Source organism: Bufo gargarizans, chromosome 4 (genome assembly GCF_014858855.1).
Source record: "Bufo gargarizans isolate SCDJY-AF-19 chromosome 4, ASM1485885v1, whole genome shotgun sequence".
NCBI classification, from domain to species: domain Eukaryota; kingdom Metazoa; phylum Chordata; class Amphibia; order Anura; family Bufonidae; genus Bufo; species Bufo gargarizans.
The window spans coordinates 184,811,794-184,834,601 of record NC_058083.1 but is presented as its reverse complement, the minus strand read 5'-3'; the positions used below and the strand labels follow the sequence as shown (position 1 = coordinate 184,834,601).

At 43.6% G+C, this 22,808-nt stretch overlaps 1 protein-coding gene across 2 annotated transcripts in view; it reads left to right on the top strand.

The window, feature by feature from the left end:
• SERPINI2 (serpin family I member 2) overlaps positions 1 to 22,808 on the top strand; it is an 85,172-nt gene that overhangs the window by 2,973 nt on the left and 59,391 nt on the right. For both annotated transcript variants that reach the window (XM_044291943.1, XM_044291942.1), the window contains exon 3: positions 15,995 to 16,225. In XM_044291943.1, coding sequence (XP_044147878.1) covers positions 15,995 to 16,225 — 231 coding nt within the window. The remainder of the gene's footprint in view (positions 1 to 15,994; positions 16,226 to 22,808) is intronic.

Sequence of the window (22,808 nt, the reverse complement as noted above, 5' to 3'; positions counted from 1 at the left end):
AGTAGAGCAACCCGGACAGAGTGGAGAGGTTGTCAGCAGTAAGCTTGTGTTGATGTGACTGATTAATTTGCCCTTCCTCTGATCCGTCAGAACAATAACCCACAAAAAACTGATCGTGTCTGTGGAGCATACGCCTTCACTCGGTCAGCATTTGCTCAATAATCCATCAGTATTGTTAATGCCCCAAAAAACAGGAGTGGATGTAAAACAGAGATGACACGTGAATGGAATATCTGCATGTCTACCCATTTTCTACCCACTCCTGCTTTTGGCTACCAAATAAGAGCCAATTCTGATGGGACCATACAGGCCTTACAGCTGTTACACAGACAGGATCCATTGTGCGTCTCATTTTTCCTTCCTTCTGACAGATCAGAAGAAAGGTCAAATAAATGATGTCAGCCGGACTGAAAGGTAAAATAGTCGACCAGTCATGAAATGGGGAGGGTGGGAACAGCATAAGTCCACAGAGTGGACCTTTGACATAGTGGTGAGGTGGAAGCAGCAGGAGGAGACCACAGAGTAGCCCAAAGACAGGGTCTAGATTTGGCAGCAGTAGGAGGAGCCCACCGAGTAGCACAATTACAGAGTCTGGAGGTGGCAGCAGTATGAGGAGGCCACCGAGTAGCACAATGACAGATTCTGGAGTTGGCAGCAGTATGAGGAGGCCACCTAGTGGCACAATGACAGAGTCTGGAGGATGCAGCAGCAGCTTCATGAGAAGGCCACCGAGTGGCACAATGAAAGAGTATGTAGATGGCAGCAGTAAGATGAGGCCACAGAGTGGCACAATGACATAGTCTGGATGTGGCAGCAGTATGAGGAGGCCACCGAGTGGCACAATGACTGAGTCTGGAGGTGGCTGCAGCATCAGGAGGTTGTCATTGTTTTCATGTACTTTTTGTAAATTTGTTGTTTCATAATATATATTTTCCTCACACTTTCAGACGTCACACGACGTCATTCGGTCCATACAGCAAAATTTGTTTTTCAGTCACCCATTATTTTTACCGGAAAAAAACACTTTGAAAGAGTGGCACAATGACAGAGTCTGTAGATGGCAGCAGTTGCCTGCCCATGTGTGAGAGGCTGCAGGCCCACAGACTGTACTGTGTGTACACCACTCATACAGGGTGTCACAATACCTTGCAGATAAAACTAAAGTCAATTTATTTTTTCTCTGTAATAAATATAATCGCAGTTGCAAGCCAGTGAGTGTCTGGCCCACAGACTGTACTGTGGCCCCTGGCCAGGCCACCACTCATACCGTTTACAGGGTGTCACAATACCTTGCAGATAAAACTAAAGTTAATTTATTTTTTCTCTGTGATATCATCGCAGTTGTAAGCCAGTGAGTGTCTGGCCCGCACAAACTGTACTGTGGCCACTGGCCAGGCCACCACTCATACAGTTACAGGGTGTCACAATACCTTGCAGATAAAACTAAAGTCAATTTATTATTTCTCTGTAATAAATATAATCGCAGTTGCAAGCCAGTGAGTGTCTGGTCCACAGACTGTACGGTGGCCACTGGCCAGGCCACCACTCATACCATTACAGGGTGTCACAATACCTTGCAGATAAAACTAAAGTCAATTTATTTTTTCTCTGTAATAAATATAATCACAGTTGACACATATCGGGTGTGAGAGTAAATTGCATGTCGCAGACGCAGTGACCATGGATTCAAACAAAGGGGAGGGAGACAGCGTTTTTTTAACCATCTCCCCGTTCAAAAAATCAATTCAATAAATGGACCCCAGATTGGGGACGTAACAGGGATTAAACTGATGAGAAGAGAACTACAGAAAATAACACTCATATCGGGTGTGAGAGTAAATTGCACGGCGCAGACGCAGTGACCGTGGATTCAAACAAAAGGGAGGGAGCCAGCGTTTTTTTAACCATCTCCCCGTTCGAAAAATCAATTAAATTCACCTTTCGGGGACCCTTGGTGTTGTACTGTGGCTGGGTGGAGGAAGAAACCTTCAATGACATCAACGGGACATGGCTAGCTTGGTATCCAACCTTGTGCAAATGGGGAGTTTGCGGTTGGGCAAATGGACTGTTTGCGGTGCATTAAAAGGGGAGTTTGGTCTGTTAATGTCTGTAAAAACGGGCGTAAGCCTTACACTACCTGATCGATACAACATCATACCTGATCGTATACACACACTGGATGTTTTAAACCACGTTGTTCAAAAAAATGTAGGATTGTTAGGTGATTTATGCCCTTTATGGATTAAAACCCAACTCTGCGTCAACTATGTAATTTTCCATGGGAGTTTTGCCATGGATCCCCCTCCGGCATGCCACAGTCCAGGTGTTAGTTCCCTTGAAACAACTTTTCCATCACTACTGTGGCTATAAAGAGTCCCCGTGGGTTTTAAAATTCGCCTGCCTATTGAAGTCTATGGTGGTTCGCCCGTTCGCGAACATTTGAGAAAATTTGCGTTCGCCAACTGAAAGTTGTATGTTTGCAACATCTCTAGTGGCAAGGTGACATAGTTTGGAGGTGGCGGCAGCATCAGGAGGCCACAGAGTGGCAAGGTGACATAGTGTGGATATGGCAGCAGCATGCGGAGGCCACTGAGTGGCAAGGTGAAATAGTTTGGAGATGGCAGCAGCATCAGGCGACCACATAGTGGCAAAGTGACATAGTGTGGATATGGCAGCAGCAGCAGGATACCACAGAGTGGCAAAGTGACATAGTGTGGAGATGGCATCAGCATCAGGAGACCACAGAGTGGCAAGATTACATAGTGTGAAGATGGCAGCAGCATGAGGAGACCACAGAGTGGCAAGGTGACATAGTGTGGATATGGCAGCAGCAGCATCAGGAAACCACAGAGTGGCAAGGTGACATAGTGTGGAGATTGTAGCAGCATCAGGAGGCCACAGAGTGGTAAGGTGACATAGTGTGGATATGGCAGCAGCAGCAGGATACCACAGAGTGACAAGGTGACATAGTGTGGAGATGGCAGCAGCATCAGGAGACCACGGAGTGGCAAGGTGACATAGTGTGGATATGGCAGCAGAATGAGGAGACTACAGAGTGGCAAGGTGACATAGTTTGGAGGTGGTAGCAACATCAGGAGGCCACAGAGTGGCAATGTGACATAGTGTGGATAAGGCAGCAGCAGAATACCACTGAGTGGCAAGGTGACATAGTGTGGAGATGGCAGCAGCATGAGGAGACCACAGAGTGGCAAGGTGACATAATGTGGAGATGGCAGCAGCATCAGGAGACCACAGAGTGGCAAGGTGACATAGTGTGTATATGGCAGCAACATGAGGAGGCCACAGAGTGGCAAGGTGACATAGTTTGGAGATGGCAGCAGCAGCTGCAGCAGGAGACCACAAAGTGACCCGGTAACAGAGTGGGGTGGTGGGTGGCAATACCAGTACCCGCTGACGAAGGTGGGTGCACGAAGGAGCACTTGGCATCAGATGTGTGGCATCAGGCGGGTGGCAGCATCAGAATAGTAGCTGTGATAGGTAGCCGAAGAAACTGGTCTCTTGGTGTTGGTGTGGCACCATGGATGATCTAGTCTGATGCATCAGGCATTGCTGTGTGGAAATCCTGGCTGATCCACGCCTGATTCATCTTGATGCAGTGTCCGATTATGTGCTATATGTGGGCACTTTAAACTGTTGCTAAATGTCATATCAAATGTATTGTGGTATCATGCTGTAATTCCCTTTAACAGGCTGGCAGTGTCATTTACCTTTATTCGCCCCTAGGTGGTGCTGTCACCACTTGTATATATAGCGTGTGTGTTGTGGATGAGAAAGAAGAGGAGGAAGTTAATGGAGGAGGTGGAAATTTGGTTTTCCACCAAAATAATAATAACAAAATTTGACCACATATAACTGCAGCGCTGAAAGCTGCATGAAATTAGTTTTTCCACCAAAATAAGTGGCAAAAGATTTTACCGCATATAAGTGCAGCGCTTAATGCTAAATACCGTTTTTTTTCCCCACCAAAATAAGTCACAAAATATTTTACCGCATATAAGTGCAGCGCTAAACGCGGAATGTGACGACCACCCGCCAATCCCGTCGTACTATGCCACAGTTGCCATACAGGTCTCCACTAGAGACTCCTGGAGGCGAATCCACTGTGAGCACAGAAGACATTTAAGATTGGTTGGTGGGCCCAGACAGGATGCAATCACGATTGTATGTACAATCGGTAAAAATAAAATTACTGATTTCACGCTGGAAATCAAATTAATTTGCTGCCACCACTCTTCGTATTGAATTGGGGCGAAGAGACCCCGGCTAGCTAATCCTTAAGGGACGAAACGGTTATTTGCAACCTAGCTAGTACATTAACAATTTATAAAAATAAAACAATTTGGTAGGATGTCTTCTGAGGACAGAGTTCTTAGCATAGATCAGGTCATCAAGTAACAAGGGCAAAACTGGAACGATGAAATCGTTAGTTTTTATTCTAAAACTACACACAAAAATATATATATTAAAGCTGACAGATAAATATACCTGCCAGGTGAACAGATTGGTTTGGATAGAAATAGTTAGAGGTGGAAGGAAATAGAATGTCTGTAAGTTCAGAATTACCGTGGTAAAGTCCAGTAATAGGCAAAGTCTTTGAAATAATAATCCAAGATGGTGGGGTGCCCGTGTCCCTGCGGGCGGTCGAGATGTTAGACGACGTCAGATGGTAGGTGAAGGACGCAGGACCTCAGTGTGTCACTGTTTTTACCTACTCTGAAGTGGGGAGTGGTTATGACACGTTCAGGTCCAGCCTTGTGTAATTGGAACAGGGGCAGTCCTTTGCCCCATAGGGAGAAAACCTGGCAGCATCTTTGCTTTGCCCATTTCTCCATATCCCGTACGTCCAATCAAGAAATATAGTTGATATTGATAATCAGTACAATTTTACGCATCATCTGATAACAAATACGACTAAAAGATAACACAGGGTGCCTGAGAACCTTTATATCTCAGAGCGGGAATCTCTGATTTGTCTGCGGGTTTCCTAGAAGGTGGGTTAGGAGAACCAAAACCATCTCTGAAAAGATGGTTCCTTTCACATTTCCATAACCCATGAAATATTAGGAAAATATGGGAAAAATATGAAGCTTATGGATTGAAGAGGACTTTCAGGTCATCTTCCTTCCTGTACCAACCAGCTGTGTGATAAGGATCTGTCCTTTTCTTCTGAAGCTCGCTGCCCAGGCTAAAGGTGTGAGATCCCTGCTGGTATTGGCGACACTATGGCTGCAGAAAGGAAGTTTTTTATGGTGTTTATGTTTATGATTTATTGTTTATGATGGGTACTCAACCTGGCATGGGGCAGGAAGATTCTTTGGCAAGAAGGTGCTAATTGTACCTCTGATCTGTGAGTTACTCCTTTAGTGAAAGAGAAGATTCTTAGTGAAGGCTCTTTTGTCTTTGTGATTGAGAAATATGGCGCATTTGTGATTTCCTAGTATCGCTGTGGATCGCAAAGCGTCACACGGAATACCATTTTTTTTCCCACCAAAATAAATCACAAAAGATTTTACCGCATATTGGGGTGGAGCTTGGTCGCTGAAGAAGATGGCTGACTGATCTCCTGCTCTCCCAGCCTGGGATGCTCCATCGTGGCTCACAGCGCACCAATCCTAAAGGCGATTGCCCAACACCTGGCATCAACGGCGATCTGCCCAAGCTATTTCGGAGAGATATTGGTTACTTTAAAGTCACGCTGGCCCTCAGCTCGCTGACTCCCAGCACAACGCTCCTCAGCACGCCGCTCCTCCAGTACGCAGCTTCCCGACGCCTCCTCACCTCCTACAAGCGGAGGAAACACCGGTCACTTACAAAGAAGGGGTGATACCTGCAAACTCCTCTGGTAAGCTCTGTTTCCCCCATCACCCCTCCTCTGTAGGTTAAAAGGGGGGCAGATGCTCGTTCAAGTCAGCAGACCGGAGCAGCTCACTCACCTGTAGTGGCGGCAATCTTGCCCACATGTGCAGGCAGGGGCACAGATCTGGAGCTTTCAACTGTGGTCAACTTTTGCCTAATCTGTAACACATTTGAGGTATACCTTACTCCATCTGCTAAGGGACACTCAGAGGAGGCAGCGACAGCCTATATAGAGGGACCAGCCGGTACATATATCATAAAGCCAGCAAGCAACTATCCAAAATGTCCAGTGCACAAGCTTAATCTCAATAGTGGCAATTGCTGCAACACGCTGCAGCATTATCATGACCAAAAGGAGCGGCAAACCAACTGCACCACAGAGATTGACTGAAATTTTTGGGGCTACCACTCCACCTGTGGCCTCCCGGTCTGAATCTATCTTCTCGCCCTCCTAGCCCCTCATCCTATTCTAGAGGCTCACTAGATGAAGCAGATCATCCACATTGCTACTGATAATATCTCATAAAAAGGAAAAATCAGGGAAGCGACGGTTGGTAGCGTCACCTTCAATCTCACCAAATAGCAAAGGTCCTGCCCAAAAAAAAGAGTAATATGGTGGATGATGAAGGCGAATACACTGAGGCTATACCTGAGGGCGATATATCACAGTTCCCAGCATCCTCAGCGCCTGTCACAGTAGACACCTTAAAGGCAGAATTTTCAAAGGCACACAATGAGCTGGTGGATGCACAAAGCCAAAGCCACTGACACTGAAGATAGATCCTGCCGAAATAATATTAAAGTTAGAGGCATACCGGAGGAGGTGAATGTGTCCGAACGTATGGATTGTCTCAGGCGGCTTTTCCAAACGCTGGTGCCTTGTTTAACAGCAATGGATCGCACTCTGGATCAGGCGCACAGAATCCCCAAGCCCAAAACAGCCCCGAAATTCCCAAGCCCAAAAAAGCCCCGAATAAAGTTTCAAAAGACACCCTAGTAAGGGTGCACTTTTATCACATTAAAGAACTTATAATGTACGAGGCCTGCAAATATGGCTCCTTCCTGCCGCCTTTCACTGCAATATCCTTATTCCCTGATATTTCTGCAGCCACGCTACAAGCTAGAAGGGACTTCCTCCCAATCACCAAGCTGCTGAGGAAAAAGGACATTAAATACCGTTGGGGATTCCCCATTAAGCTTCTAATCTCATGAAATGGAACATCTGCAATTATTTCCTCAGTGGCAGAAGGCATGACCATCCTGAAGAAGTGGAATATTATACCCAATGGATCCTCATCTCCTCGTATGTCTCGTCGAGCGTCGCCGACAGTTGCTGCCGACTGGACGACAGTCACTACTTGAGACTGATAAAGATCGCCATTAAAGGTTTAGGGTCCATTCACACGTCCGTAGTGTATTGCGCATCCGCAATACACCCGGCCGGCACCCCCATAGAAATGCCTATTCTTGTCCGCAATTGCGGACAAGAATAGGACATGTTTTATTTTTTTCCGGAGCCATGGACCGGAACATCGGCGGCGCGCTCCCGAAATGCGGATGTGGACAGCACACTGTGTGCTGTCCGCATCTCTTTTGGCCCCATAGAGAATGAATGGGTCCGCACCCGTTCCGCAATATGCGGAATGTGGAATGGTCCAAGGCTGTGTAGTGGGTGGAGTTAGGGTGGCCCAATTCAGATTCTTGCTATGGGGCCCAATGATTTCTGTGTACGCCCCTGTTTGGAGGGAAGCTAATTCACTTGGTTGTGAGATACTGTTTTTACAAGAGACTCATTTCCACAAACTTAAAACACCCAAATTCACCAATAAGTTGTTTCCTCACATCTTTTTATCATCCTGCCCCGTGAAACATAAGGGAGTAACCATAGCTATTAAAAATTCAGCATGATACCATTATAGATCCACAGGGACGATACTTAGGATTGATCTGTGATGTTAATAATGTAACATATACCTTTTTTAACATATATTTCCCCAACAGACATCATATGCAGTTTTGGGCATCTCTCCTGCCCAAGATAATGTCGGCGAGCAAAGGGCTTTTAGTATTAGGTGGAGACTTTAACACAATTTTGAATGCCCATCTAGATACCACTGCTCCTGGGAGACGCTTACCACCGCTTGCATCTTCTCTGGCCGAGGAGGATTACTATGACGTGTGGCGTTGCCAACATGGAAGTTAGAGAGACTACAAGTTTTTTTCCTCACCCTGTCAATCTTACTCGAGGATTGACTTTTTTTTAGTCAACAAAATCTCACTCCTACAAACAGGTTCCACTAGTATTAAAACCATCACTTGGTCCGACCATGCTCTGGTTACTCTTACCATGTCAGAGCAATTTTCAACCCCCCTCCCATGTCAATGGCGTTTAAATGACTCGATACTACACGATCCAGATTACAAAGATAAATTAAAGACTGACCTGTCTTCAAATTTTGATTTAAATAACACCCCAGACATTGACCCACACATTTAGTGGAATGCGTATAAGGCAGTTATGAGGGGCACCTCAATATTGTGCCCAAGTAAAGAAGAAACGCAATAAAGATATCACAGATCTACTCTCTATCAACGCCTAGAATCCCTAACTAAAACTGCTGTCTCAACCTCAAGCTCTATGGCTCTAGGCGATCTCAGGCGTTGTTTACAAGCACTATTAACATCCCAACATGAATTTTTTTTATTTTTTTTATTTAAACTGCAATGTTATATGCAAAATAATAAGGCAGGTGCCTTTTTAGCTAAAAGGCTCAAACAACTTTCAGCCTCCACACGAATTGGGTATTTACTAGATAAAAACGGTAACAAAATAATAGAGCCCAGGAATATTGCGAACCAATTTCAAAAAGTACTACAAATTCCTCTATAATCTGAAAGACGATAGTCGGACCCCACACCCTACTAAGGAGTCTATAGACTCCTTCCTTAATTCCATCCATCTTCCCAAATTGTCACATGAACAGTTGGAGACTCTATCTATGCCTATCACAGCTGCAGAAGTCAGCATAGCGATTAAGGGTACTTTCACACTAGCGTTTTTCTTTTCCGGTATAGAGTTCCGTCGCAAGGTCTCGATACCGGAAAATAACTGATCAGGTATATCTCCATGCATTCTGAATGGAGAGTAATCCGTTCAGGATGCATCAGGATGTCTTCAGTTCAGTCATTTTCACTGATCAGGCAAAAGATAAAACCATAGCATGCTACGGTTTTATCTCCGGTGAAAAAAACTGAAGACTTGCTGGAATGCCGGATCCGTCCTTCCGGTCTGTGCATGTGCAGACCGGAAAAAATGTGAAAAAAGATACAAGACGGATCCGTCTGTCTGCATGACAAGCGGAGAGACGGATCCGTTCTTGCAATGCATTTGTGAGACGGATCCGCATCCGGATGCGTCTCACAAATGCATTCAGTCACATCCAGATCGGCGGATCCAGCGGGCAGTTCCGAAGACGGAACTGCCCGCCAGATCACACTGCTGCAAGTGTGAAAATAGCCTAAATCACTCCCATTGAATAAAGCGCCAGGTCTGGATGGATATACTAATACATATTACAAACATTTTTCCTCCATTCTGGCACCGACATTAGTCAAAGTTTTTAACAAGGCAGCAATAGAGGGTAAATTTCCATCTGAAATGCGTATGGGCCATGTAGTTACCCTTCCTAAACCCGGTAAAGAACCAACCTGCCCGGCGAACTTTCGCCCCATCTCTCCTCTGAACTGATGTAAAAATGTATGCAAAGATACTATCAACACGCTTGGTGAAAGTTATCCCAATGCTAGCCCACCCTGATCAGGTGGGGTTCGTCGCAGGGAGACAAGCACCCGATAGTACGAGAAGGTTTATTAATCTGATTCAGATGGTGGAAAAATCTCAGATGCCTTCTCTGTTCTTGGTCTTGGATGCAGAGAAGGCGTTTGATCGTGTATATTGGGGCTATTTGACAGCCACTTTGGAAGAATTTGGGTTTCAAGGTTACATCAAATCAGCCATTCTTGCCCTTTATTCATCCCCATCAGCTCAAGCATATACATCTGGTTTCCTATTGGACAGATTTTCTATATCCAACAGAACCAGACAAGGATGCCCACTCTCTCCTATTATCTTTTCCCTGGTGATGGAGCCCTTCGTAGAAACCATTCGCTGCTCACCTTATATCTCAGGTATCAAGGTAGAGGGGACCTCTCAAACCCTAGGACTCTATGCTGACGACGTTATACAGTCGCTTTCTTGGCCAGAAACCTCTCTCTTAGGGGTACAAAGGTTGGTAGACATGTTCCAAAATGTTTCTTATTACAAACTTAACCTACACGGAGGGCAGAATTAGTCTCCCAATACCCATTCAGCTGGCAAGAGAAACATACTTGGGAATAACTTTAACCAGCTCCAGTAAGGATTGGACGAATCTCCCAGACGCTTTTTTTTCTGGGCATGTAGAGTAGCTATTATTAAAATGATGATGCTCCCAATCATCTTATATGTTTTTCGCACAGTAGTAATTCTGCTCCCTGCATCATATTTCCAGTCCCTCCAGAAGTTGCTTGCTGACTTTGTCTGGGCGGGGAGAAAACCCAGAATTCGCTTCTCCACAATGTCTACACCCTGGGCTAAGGGAGGAATGAGTATCCTGGATGTTAAGAAATACTATTGGGCGACTGTTCTTACGCAAATGAAAGATTGGTGGTTAAACACCAAAGATAAGAGATGGGTAGACCTAGAACTAACTGCCAGTGGCTTCCCTCTCATCACGTGGTGTGATATGCACCCCAAGGGCATGTTAGTAGACCCATCCTTTTTCCAAAATGTGAAAGCATCATCTATAGGGTGGAAAAATGTACTGCCATATCTGTCAAACCTAGCTAAAACCACATTAGAGAAGCTTCTGTTACATTACCTAAATGTCTGGATAATTGGGTGTCAGCTGGTTTACATTACATTAAACAACTCTATGATGGCACACTCCTGCGTACCTTTGAAAGTATATCTCAAAATTTCTCTATCCCCCAAAAAGATTTTTACAAATATTTGAGAATCAGATACGCTTTATCTAGGTCAGACATATCCACTTTCCAATTTCCGTCCAAATTCAGGATTTTCTCTCGTCTTCAAAAACATCTATTAAAGGAAACCTGTCACCAAGATTTTGCGCATAGAGCTGGGGACATGGGCTGCTAGATGGCCGCTAGCACATCTGCAGTACCCAGGTCCCATAGCTCTCTGCGCTTTTATTGTGTTAAAAAACAGTTTTGATTGATATGCAAATGACCTGATATGAGTCCTGTATCAGGAGATGAGTCAAGCGGAAAGGAGCCCAGCACCGCCCCACGTCCTCCGAATCTCCTCCTTTCTGGCTGACGTCACAGAGCTGGAGCGCCGAAATCTCGCGATGCGCGAGCTAGCGCATGCGTAGTTCGTTCCCTGTGCTGATGCCAGTACAGGGAATGAACATGATGCCGACACTGCGCATGCGCTAGCTCGCGCATCGTGAGATTTCGGCGCTCCAGCTCTGTGACGTCTTTCAACAGAAATAACTGCAGAAGTAAAATGCGTATATATTTTTCTTGTAGTACTGAATAAGATACTAAGACATAAGCCTCTAAAGGCTTTTCAACATAAGACTTGCAGCCCAATAACAAAAAGCTTGAATGACAAAGCTGTCGAATGACTGTTTGGATCCCCAAATAATCTTCCCTGCGCTTGTAAATCACTTTCCTATCAATGTCCCTAGTGCCTTCTGACGTCTCTCCCTGCACTAAGATGTTGTGAAATGATTCCTCCCTATCCTTTCCCTGCACTTATAAATACATTTTTTTCCACAATCATTTTTCCAATAGCTGTCCCTAGCACCTTTACACATCTGTCTCTGCACTCTGAACGCTGAAGAAATTGCAGAATCTAAAATGGCTGCCGTATTTATAGGGCTGTGACATCACAGGGCTCGCTGGCTGCTGATTGGCTGCATGCAGGCATGTCAATCATGGTGATCCCGCCTTCCTAGAGTTCCTTGCCCCATGTCCTCAGTCCTCAAATGTGTAGTCTTTTAGGAAAAATGTAATTCGTTACAATGAAGTACGAGGAAATTCGCATTCGTAGGCATTGATTCGCTCATCTCTAGTGATTTCCTCATCTCAAACAATTTATTGAAACAAATGCAACAACAGTGCTGGGTATACCCCCACAAAATTGTCAGTGTCTCAAAAACTTGTCATGTGGCCTTGAGCATCAATTACATCTTGACAATGACGTCTCATGCTGTTCACACGTCGACTCATTGTCTGATGAGGCATGGCATCCCACTCTTCTTGAAGGGTGACCCTCAGGTCATTGAGGTTCTGGGATACAGAGCTAACTGTGAACTGTGAACCAGGAAATATATTGGGTGATTCATGGATCAAACACCTGTTACGAATTTTGCCGAACTGCAAGTTCTGAAAAAAGTACTGAAACATTGAACAGTTGGACATGTGCATTCAAAAATTTAGAGAAGGTCACATTAAGTTCACCTGTAAAGGATAGAGTGCATTTTAGGGTCATCATGACATTTCACCCACAAGCCAAATAACTTTTTGTGAGTAGTGTATGCTATTCTCCGCCTTGAACTCTTAGCAAATCAGCAGAAATTACGTTACATAAAGGCATTGCCTAAAGAAGTATGGGTAAAATGCACCTCTTTTGAACAACTGAAGCAAAATGATAGAGAAGCATAGAGATATCGAGACAGTTTACTGCAGCAATTAAAGGGGTATTCAAATCTTGAACATTGGGGGCATATGACTAGGATATGTCCCCAATGTCTGACAGGTGTGGGTCCCACCTCTGGGACCCGCACCTATACTTAGGAAGGAGGCCGCAAAGTGCTGGAGACCTTTAACTGTCTCACAGCTACTGGATTCACATCTATACTGCTCATAATTTACTCCATGCTGCTGCTGGTTCTCTGTAGATCAAGCAGAATAACTTGTAGTTTCTGTGTGCAGTGTATAGAAGACTTCAAAGCAGCTAGTCATAGTCAATACCCACTAGATCAGTGAGAACTGAGAATTAGCGATAGAGCCTGCAGTGGTGAAAAATAGCACATAATAGTTATATCACAGCCAGATACAGTGCTACTCCTCATGTACAGTGCTGCCCATAATTATTCATACCCCTGGCAAATTTTGACTTAAAGTTACTTTTTTTCAACCAGCAAGTCATTTTTTGACGGGAAATGACATAGGTGTCTCCCAAAAGATAATAAGACGATGTACAAGAGGCATTATTGTGGGGAAAAAAAAAAATTCTCAGATTTTATTTACATTTGAGCAAAAAGTGTCCAGTCCAAAATTATTCATACCCTTCTCAATAATCAATAGAAAAGCCTTTATTGGCTATTACAGCAATCAAACGCTTCCTATAATTGCAGACCAGCTTTTTGCATGTCTCCACAGGTATTTTTGCCCATTCATCTTTAGCAATGAGCTCCAAATCTTTCAGGTTGGAGGGTCTTCTTGCCATCACCCTGATCTTTAGCTCCCTCCACAGATTCTGAATTGGATTCAAGTCTGGACTCTGGCTGGGCCACTCCAAAACGTTAATGTTGTTGTCTGCTAACCATTTCTTCACCATTTTTGCTGTGTGTTTTGGGTCATTGTCATGCTGAAATGTCCACTGGTGCCCAAGGCCAAGTTTCACTGCAGACTGCTTGATGTTGTTATTGAGAATCCTCATGTATTGCTCTTTTTTCATTGTGCCATTTACTGTGATTAGGTTCCCTGGTCCATTGGCTGAAAAACACCCCCAAAGCATTAGGTTCCCATTACTATGTTTGACAGTGGGGATAGTGTTCTTTGGGTTGAAGGCTTCTCCTTTTTTACGCCAAATGAAGGAAACATCATTGTGACCAAACAATACATTTTTGTTTCATCTGACCATAACACAGAAGACCAGAAGTCTTCTTCTTTGTCCAGATGATCTTTTGCGAAGGCCAAGCGAGCCTTTGTGTGCCTTATCTGGAGAAGTGGAACCCAGTAGTGTGCAGTGTCCGTTGGATTGTCTGCCTTGAGGCATTGCCACCAGCAGAGCCCAGATTCACCAGGATGGCCTTGGTGGTGATCCTTGGATTCTTTTTCACCTCTCCTGGCCAGCACAGGTGTCACTTTTGACTTCCGACCACAGTGCGGAACATCTTGTTTTCCACAATAATGCCTCTTGTACATCGTCTTATTATCTTTTGGGAGACACCTATGTCATTTCCTGTCAAAAAATTACTTGCTGGTTGAATAAAAGTAACTTTAAGACAAAATTTGCCAGGAATATGAATAATTATGGGCAGCACTGTATACACACAACAGCTGATTCTGAAAAGTCACCTGAACTAACAGGTTTGGTTGAGTTTTCTGTTTATCCATTAGTAGAGATACTAGGTTGCTATATCAGTAATTAACTCTTTTTTTTTTTACTTTGAATTTACATTATGAATGTACATATGTAATGTTTCATGGCAAAATGGATGAAGTTGTGGTGTTCTTGATTTTGAGGGTGGTCTTCTGAAACATTACATTTTACTAGAAGGTGGATTAGATGGTACCATGATCATAAACTATTGTTGTGTCTCTGTCTATTATTTATATGAATGGCATATACACAAAAATGATATGTTCATGTTACATGTGTAGTGTCCAGGATGTAAACTTTTCTGAGCTTGTAGGCAACCAATAATGATTACACGGTCAGGAAAAGTTCATATTAGCGCCATTATTTCTGTTGTTCTGCTCCATTATAGAGGCAGAACAACAAAACTAATAGAAGTGCATTTCTATTAAAGGACAGAAACAAACGGTACCCAAAGGACTTTCTGTTGAGACTGTCTTCAGTTCGTCTCCAGCAGCAAAGAGATACACTTCTAGCTCCTCATTTTAGTAATTGGTAGGGTCACTCTCAGCACCTGGACCCTTCACTATGACGTATTAACATCTTTTACACAGTGCTGATAATTCAGATTCCTGCAGCTCTCATTAGAGGGAACTGTGGAGCTTACTGATAAAAAACAAATGCAGTAAGCTTTTAAGTTCCCTCTGATGGTGGATGAAAGCAAGAATAATTCTATCTTTTAAATGTATGCCTGTATCAGGGAAACAGAGCTCTGATAGCATTGAACATATATGGTATTCAAGGTGTTTTCACATGACTAAATATTATACTTGTTATGGAGCTCCTTGGCATTCTTTTGGTTCTCTCTGAGAATATCCACCTAATGAGTGCAGCCCTGGTAAGTAAAAGTACCGTCTAGGGTACCTGCACAATATTAGGGATCACTGGGCACACAAGCATCTGAGCAGCAGAACTGAGCTACTGAGCATGTGTGACCACCAGCATTGGAATCATTAGGTGGACATTTTGAGATGGAAGAAAAAGAACAACAGATGGGTAGCTTAAGATATAGTTAACAGCAATATTTTGACACTGGGACATCTGAAACAATTCCATTTGAAAATCTATGTTTTGCATAATCTAACAGAGGAAAATAATAGTGAGTCATGGGTCAACCCCTTTACAAATGAATCAGCATAGAATGTTGGATCCAAAAACTACATGGTGTTCAATCCCTTTAATCCATTACCTAAAATATATCTCAGATTTCCGTTGAAAGCTCTTAAAGCAAAACAGAATCCAACATAACCTGTTCTTGCTACATGGTGATGGCCCAGATAAAACACATTCCCACCCTGAGTATTGCCAGGCATTACTATTACAGTCCTTCTGTATATATCCAAGGAGGGAATATAGGGCTGGGAGAAGGTTCTCCTATATTAATAAATCAAGTCCATCATCTCTTTGCAATTCAATACATGTGGGTGTTCTGGATTGTTCAGCTAATCATATTTCTGTTATAGTGACAAGCACTATTTTCTACATCCTATTTCTTCCCTTTAATGCTGCCTCTCCATGATTTGCTGTATATTATATCCGGACAACCATGTACACAGCGCCTGCTATAATGTACAGTATGCCACGGGGCAGGAAATACATTCTCATGTGAAGTCCTATTATAATAAATTTTTTATGTTTACTTTGATCAATAAAATCCACTAATGCAAATCCCATGTTCTGTAGGTGAGGAGTTTTCTGGGCTCCAAAAGCTGCTTGCTGTCATTTCAGAAGAAAATAAAGAATTTACATTTAATCTTGCAAATGCCCTCTACCTTCAAGAAGGCTTCCACGTGAAGGAGCAGTATCTCCATAGCAACAGAGATTTTTTCAAGAGTGAAATAAAGCTGGTGAATTTCCAAGATTTGAAAGCTTCTGCCGAAATAATAAGTGCATGGGTAGAGACGCAAACAAATGGTAATCTAGGCATTCTGTTCAGATAACAAACATGTTTCGTTGTCTTTTTGTTCTATTTGGAAATGGTGTTTGCTGCTCATCTTACAATGGAAGTCTTCAGGACGCAGTAACTAGTGTGAAGAGAGAGAGAAGAAAAAACTCAGACATTGAGTCATGGTTTGCTGCCAGGCCCACCCCAGGTTTTCTCCAAAAGTGCCCTATAAAAAAACGAAATCCGTCCATGATCCAACAGCCATGGATGGAAGTACTGAATTAGCTACATACATTTCTTCGAAATGTGACAATTTAGGGTCATTTAGGGTGTGTTCACATCACGTGTTATGCCTCTTTGACGTATATGTTACAAAAAAAGGATACAAAAAATGCAGTACTTGTATCCTGTATACTTTTTTTTTTTACAATGGAATTTTTTGTTACGTAACGGATGGTAAAAACGCGATGTGGATTCTCCTGGCTTTAAAAAGAAAAAAAAACTTTCTGTGTTCAGCCCTGTGGAAGGAAGATTGTTTTAATAAGTACCTAGTACCTACCCATAAGTCGCTCTGCTGATGGCGCCATATCCGCTGCAATGACACAGGCTTTTCCACCTGGGTCATGATTGGGTGAGTAAGCATAATAGTAAGTGCAGCTAAACAGGAAAAGAAGCACATACGTCTGGTCGGGACCCAGGCAGAAAAGCCTGCAGCCTGTGTCAGTGCAGTGGCAGAGCGAGGGACATCTCTCACTAGGCACAGGAGGGCAGGTGCCTAGGGCGGAACCCAGCAAGGGGGGTGGCTCCAGAAACCAACTTTTTTTATACACTTTTCCTCACTCCAGTTTAGGTTGCCTCGGGGGTGGGGAATGGGGTTTGGGTAGGGGCAGTAACAGTGTCAGACTGTGAGCAGCATGTCCAGCGCCAGTGAAGAGCAACATTCTTTCAGCACCAGCGGCACGACATGAGAAAAGCTACGCAGACGGCTTAAGGCCTCACGCACACGACCGTTGTGTGCACCCGTGGCCGTTGTGCCGTTTTCCGTTTTTTTTTCGCGGACCCATTGACTTTCAATGGGTCCGTGGAAAAATCGGAAAATGCACCGTCTGGCAGCCGCATCCGTGATCCGTGTTTCCTGGCCGTGAAAAAAATATGACCTGTCCTATTTTTTTCACGGCCAACGGTTCACAGACCCATTCAAGTCAATGGGTCCGTGAAAAATCACGGATGCACACAAGATTGTCATCCGTGTCCGTGATCTGTGTCCGTGATCCGTGTACATTTTTTCCTATCATTTCAATGGCAAACTTGACTTTTTTTTTCATTTTTCATGTCCGTGGATCCTCCAAAAAACAAGGAAGACCCACAGGTGAAAAAACGGTCACGGAGGCCTAAGGCAGAGGAGGCGATAGGAGCAGCACTAGATATTGAGCTGACTGGTGATTCTCCGCCTCCACCAATCAGCTCAGTCTACCACTGTCCATTGCCCGCTAAGCTAAGGAGGAAGTGAGAGCGTGACTCTCTTGCCAGCGGTTGTCCACCCCAGCATCACTGCTATGGATCTGACTTACCGACTGGTATGTGAGCAAGCAGAGTGTCCCAGAGAGATGTGATGAAGAGGAGCTGAGTTCAGGGGACAACTACAGTGAGAGACAGTATATTAAATGTGACTATAGCCCCCCTCATCCTTAAAGGGACCCTGTTGCATTGAGCATGGTGTTTCAACTGCAGGCAGTAGGAGGAGATGAGCAGATTGATATATACTTTTGTGGGAAAAGATTCAATATAATGTATTTTATTCATTTAAATTCCTGCTCATTCTGAGCTTTCAGGTCCAGGGGGCGGTCCTGTTAGTGATTGACAGCCTTCCCTCCATGACTATGTATACAGAGAGAGCCGTCAATCACTAGGACGTCTCCTGGACTTCAAAGTCCAGAATCAGCAAGACTTTAAATGAACAAATTACAAGTTTTACTGAATCTTTTACCATAAAAATCATAAAACTATGTATCAATCATCTCAGTTTCGCCTGCTCTTTAACATGCTGCCTGTAGCTTATATTCCATTTTTATGGTGATAGGTTCTCTTTAAGAATGCGCCCATGTACTGCAGCAGGCCCTACAATACATGCGGGTAGTCTTAAGGATGAGGGGAGGGTTGACAAGGCTAGACATCAGCATGCTGAGAGCAGAGCTGGGTCCTAGCATGTACATATCATATACACTACTCCATAGCCTTGAGAAGAGTGGATTCCTATGCTTAGAAAGCGATTCTACCTATTACTACTATATTCACAAGCACAATATATGATTATAAAGAAAACAGTAATATGAATCCGTGGGGTTAGGCTGAGGGGTTAGGCAGAGGTTTAGGCTTACCAAAAGAGGGTGGTGTTTCAACTGCAGACAGTAGGAGGAGATGAGCAGATTGATATATACTTTTGTGGGAAAAGATTCAATATAACGTATTTTATTCATTTAAATTCCTGCTCATTCTGAGCTTTCAGGTCCAGGGGGAGGGGCCACAGCCTTAGTGGGAGGGGCCACAGAGACACAGCTGTAAATTGCACGGACATCAATGGGGGAGGGATGGCACTACAGGGCATAAACTCTAAATAAAGCCATTTAGTACTTACTAAATGATCTTCCTTCGACAGGGCTGAAGATAGAATACATTTTTAAAAAGCCAGGAGAACCACTTTAAGATTGGATGGAGTCTCTGTGGACTGCTGCCTCTGTTAGTGCAGAAATAACACAGCTAAAAAAATCCTACTAAATAATTACAAAGGATAATTTGGTCTTTAGCGGAGTACTCAATTAGACTACAGCTCCATGGTGACATTTGGTGAAGCTGCAGCATTGGAGCATGACCGTGAATTAAATGAAACCTTAATGTCTCCCTCTCCTACCATTGTGCCCCTTGCTTCCAGCTTCCTTCTGTTTGCACAGGTCTATTTACTTTTGCTGATTTGAAGAGTATTTGTGCCTCAGAATGAATAGTGGTAGTGAGTGCAGTGTTCTGTACATCATCTTCAATTTGGCCTTTGCAACAGCTCGAGTCAATATAAATATTTCTAGATATTTCTTTAAAGTTTCTCGTAATGATGTGCCTTAAGATGTACTCTTAACCGTTTCATGACACAGTAATTTTCCGTTTTTGTTTTTCACCCCTTGCCTTTCCAGAGCCATTACTTTTTTGCTTTAGCATTCACATTTTTTTGTGGGACAAGGAGTCTTATTCCACCATAGTTTTATGGGTCCCTATACAATGAAACTGACCTGTGCTCTTTATTCTCTGGGACAGTACGATGACAGCGATACCACATTTGTATAGTTTTTGGAATTTTATTTTATTTTTATCACCATATTTTGACACCCATAACTTTTTAAATATTTCTACGGAGCTGTGTGTGAACTCATTTTTTGTGGGGGTGATCTGTGGTTTTCAGTGTTACTATTTTGGGGTGTTATGACTTTTTGATCTTTTTTTATTTAATTTGTTTGGGGGAGATCAAATGATGAAAAAACATTTCACTGAAACATTCACTGTATGGGATAAATAAGTTTATAATTTAATACTTTTGGCATTTTTTTAATATCTTTAAAAACTTTGCAAACTTTTTTTAACCCCTTAGTGACCACTCATATGTGTTTTTCACGGCAGTCACTAAGGAGCCTTGGGCTGAAGCGCCGCCTTTTTACGGCGGCACTTCAGCCCAAGTCAGCGCTAAAATCATGCGCTGCAGCTACGTGTTCGCAGCTACCGGAGGTAGCTGAGGGCTCGGGGCAGTGATCAGAAACCGTGACAAGAGGTTCTGATCACGTGATCGCCGTGATACACTGTGAAACAGCACTCTACAAACCAAATAAAGTACAAAGGTATATTGTATTGCAGATGCTATGCTAATAAATTAGAGATGCTTAGCAAATACATTTTGTACAAAATTATTTGAGCCCGTCTGCTGCACGCCAAGGCGATCTCTATAAGACAGGTCCTAACACTAAACCTCACCTGTTGGGTGCCATAACAGCGACCATGAAATTCAGGAAGTGCAGGTCCCACATGCATGCTGGGCCCTTTTGGTTTATATCTCTATGGTGCCAAAATGGCCTCCAATGAATCCAGGGACTAGAAATACCAGCATGCATGCTGAGCAAACTATGTACTAAAGCTAATTAAAATCAGCCCATGACGCAAAACAGGCCACAGGAGTGCACGGCCAAATAGGAGTCAGCCACAACTCCCATACAAACTGCAAAACAAAAACGGGGAGGTCAGCACATCCCAATGCGCAGGTGCACGTTGCGATGGCTGAAAATACATATAGAACACATAGTGCAACAGCACTCTACAAACCAAATAAAGTACAAAGGTATATTGTATTGCCGATGCTATGCTAATAAATTCGAGATGCTTAGCAAATACATTTTGTACAAAATTATTTTAGCCCATCTGCCGCAAATACAAAAATGTATTTACTAAGCATCTCTGCAATACAATATACCTTTGTACTTTATTTGGTTTGTAGAGTGCTATTGCACTAGGTGTTCTATATGTATTTTCAGCCATAGCAACGTGCACCTGCGCATTGGGATGTGCTGAACCCCCCCCCCCTTTTCTTGTTTCGCCATGATCACTGAAAATATAAGAGAGGCGGTAGAAAGCCTCTGGTGCAGTGATCGGGTCCCCCAGCTTCCCCATAAGGGAAAGCTGAGTCCCGATCCTCACCCCCCCTGCCCTCAAGAATGATGGCAGCGGTTACTGGAAGTTAGTGGGTGTCCGTCACTAGTCTAGTAGGGATGGTTAGTTATTTTAATTTCTATCTGAGCTTTTTATAAAATAAAATAAATGTCTAACAGATTATTCAGTGCAGAGCAGGCATATGAATTTCTCTGCTCTGACCACTATCAGAGGCCGGCGCAGGCGGCGCGATGACGTCATTGCGCCTCCTGAGCCATACAGCGCGGGACACAGGCCGGAAGAGGCCTGCATAGCATCGCTGACATGGAGGTAAGTATAAGTGTTTTTTTTTTTTTATATATATATATATATATATACAATACTTTTACTGGCACATTGGGGGGAGGGGGGGCAGAAACATCTTCAGATAGCGGGAACTCTAGTTCCACTTCCATCCCCAGACCTCATAGCTCTATGGTGGTAGAAGTCGCCACCTCATCTTTTTCTCCACCCAGCGGTCCCGTCCCTTCTACTATGTGGGTTCCTGCCACTTCATTCCCCCCCCCCCCCAAGTACCCCAATTTTTATCCACTCCCCAAATTAATGTGGACGTCACCAGTTTTACCCCTTATGATTTTTTTCATTTATTTGTGGATGATAAAGTCCTGGAGTTTATTGTACAGCAAACTAATCTATATGCCACACAGTTTGCTGTACAAAAGCCCACGTCTATCAGTGTTCCTAAAATTAAACATTTTTTTGGGCTTACCCTGGACATGGGCATTGTAAAAAAAAGCCATCTGTCCGATCGTATTGGTCTGTGAGTACTGTCCAATCAACCCCTGTGTTTGCAGCAGTTATGTTCCGAAACCGCTATGAAGCTCTAAAGCGGTTTATGCATTTTTCTGACAATTCCCAAGTCCACCCAGAACTGACCCAGCCTACGACCGCCTAAATAAATTAAGACCCCTTATTTTCCACCTTACATATTTATTCTTAATATTAAATACCCCTGAAAAAAATCTATCCGTCGATGAATCCCTTTTTAGTTTTAAAGGCCGCCTTTCCTTCCATCAGTTTATTCCCTCCAAGTGTACCAGATATGGGCTAAAATTATATAAGGTATGAGAGAGCACAACCGGCTACACCTGCGGTTTATCTGTATATGAGAGCAGAGACTCCCAACTTAACCCCCCAGGCTGCCCTGAAAATATTGGGACATCGGGAAAAATTGTGTGGTATCTATTGGCGCCAGTCCTGCACATAAGGTATCGCGTGTACACTGATCATTTTTATACTAGTATACACCTTTATAAATACCTCCATGCTACAAACACAGGGGCTTGTGGGACTGTCCGTAAAAATAGAGTTGGATACCCACAACCGCTGGTGTCCAAGTGGTTGGAGAAAGGAGCATCCTTCACCCTTGCAAGTGACCAGCTGCTTGCAGTGAAGTGGAAGGACAGGAAGGATGTCTACATCTGAGGAGGTTCGAAAGCTTTCAGAACGACACTTTCCTCACCCCGTCCCTGCCACTACCAGCAAGACATATCCTCAGAAACAATGGTGGGTGTGTAGCAAACATGGGAGGAGGGACACCCAAATTTCCAGCCCCATTTGCCCCAACCAGGCCTCTGCAATTACTTGTTTTGAGACGTACCATACAGTTGCTAATTAATACCAAAAATGGTGGATGGGGGGTCTTTTCAGGAAGTCAATTTATTCTCATTTTCTGTTTAGTTCGTGGGCTTTCCAGCGAGGGAGGGATCTTTTTGGGATGTTTTTTTTTAGACATTGGAACAAATTTTATCTTTTCTGATTTGTTTTCTAAATTTCATTTTTTATGACCTGTCACACAAAGCTGTTAATTCCATTCACATTACTGTATCATGATATTGGCATGATATTTTGTGGAGGATCTCTAATGATTGC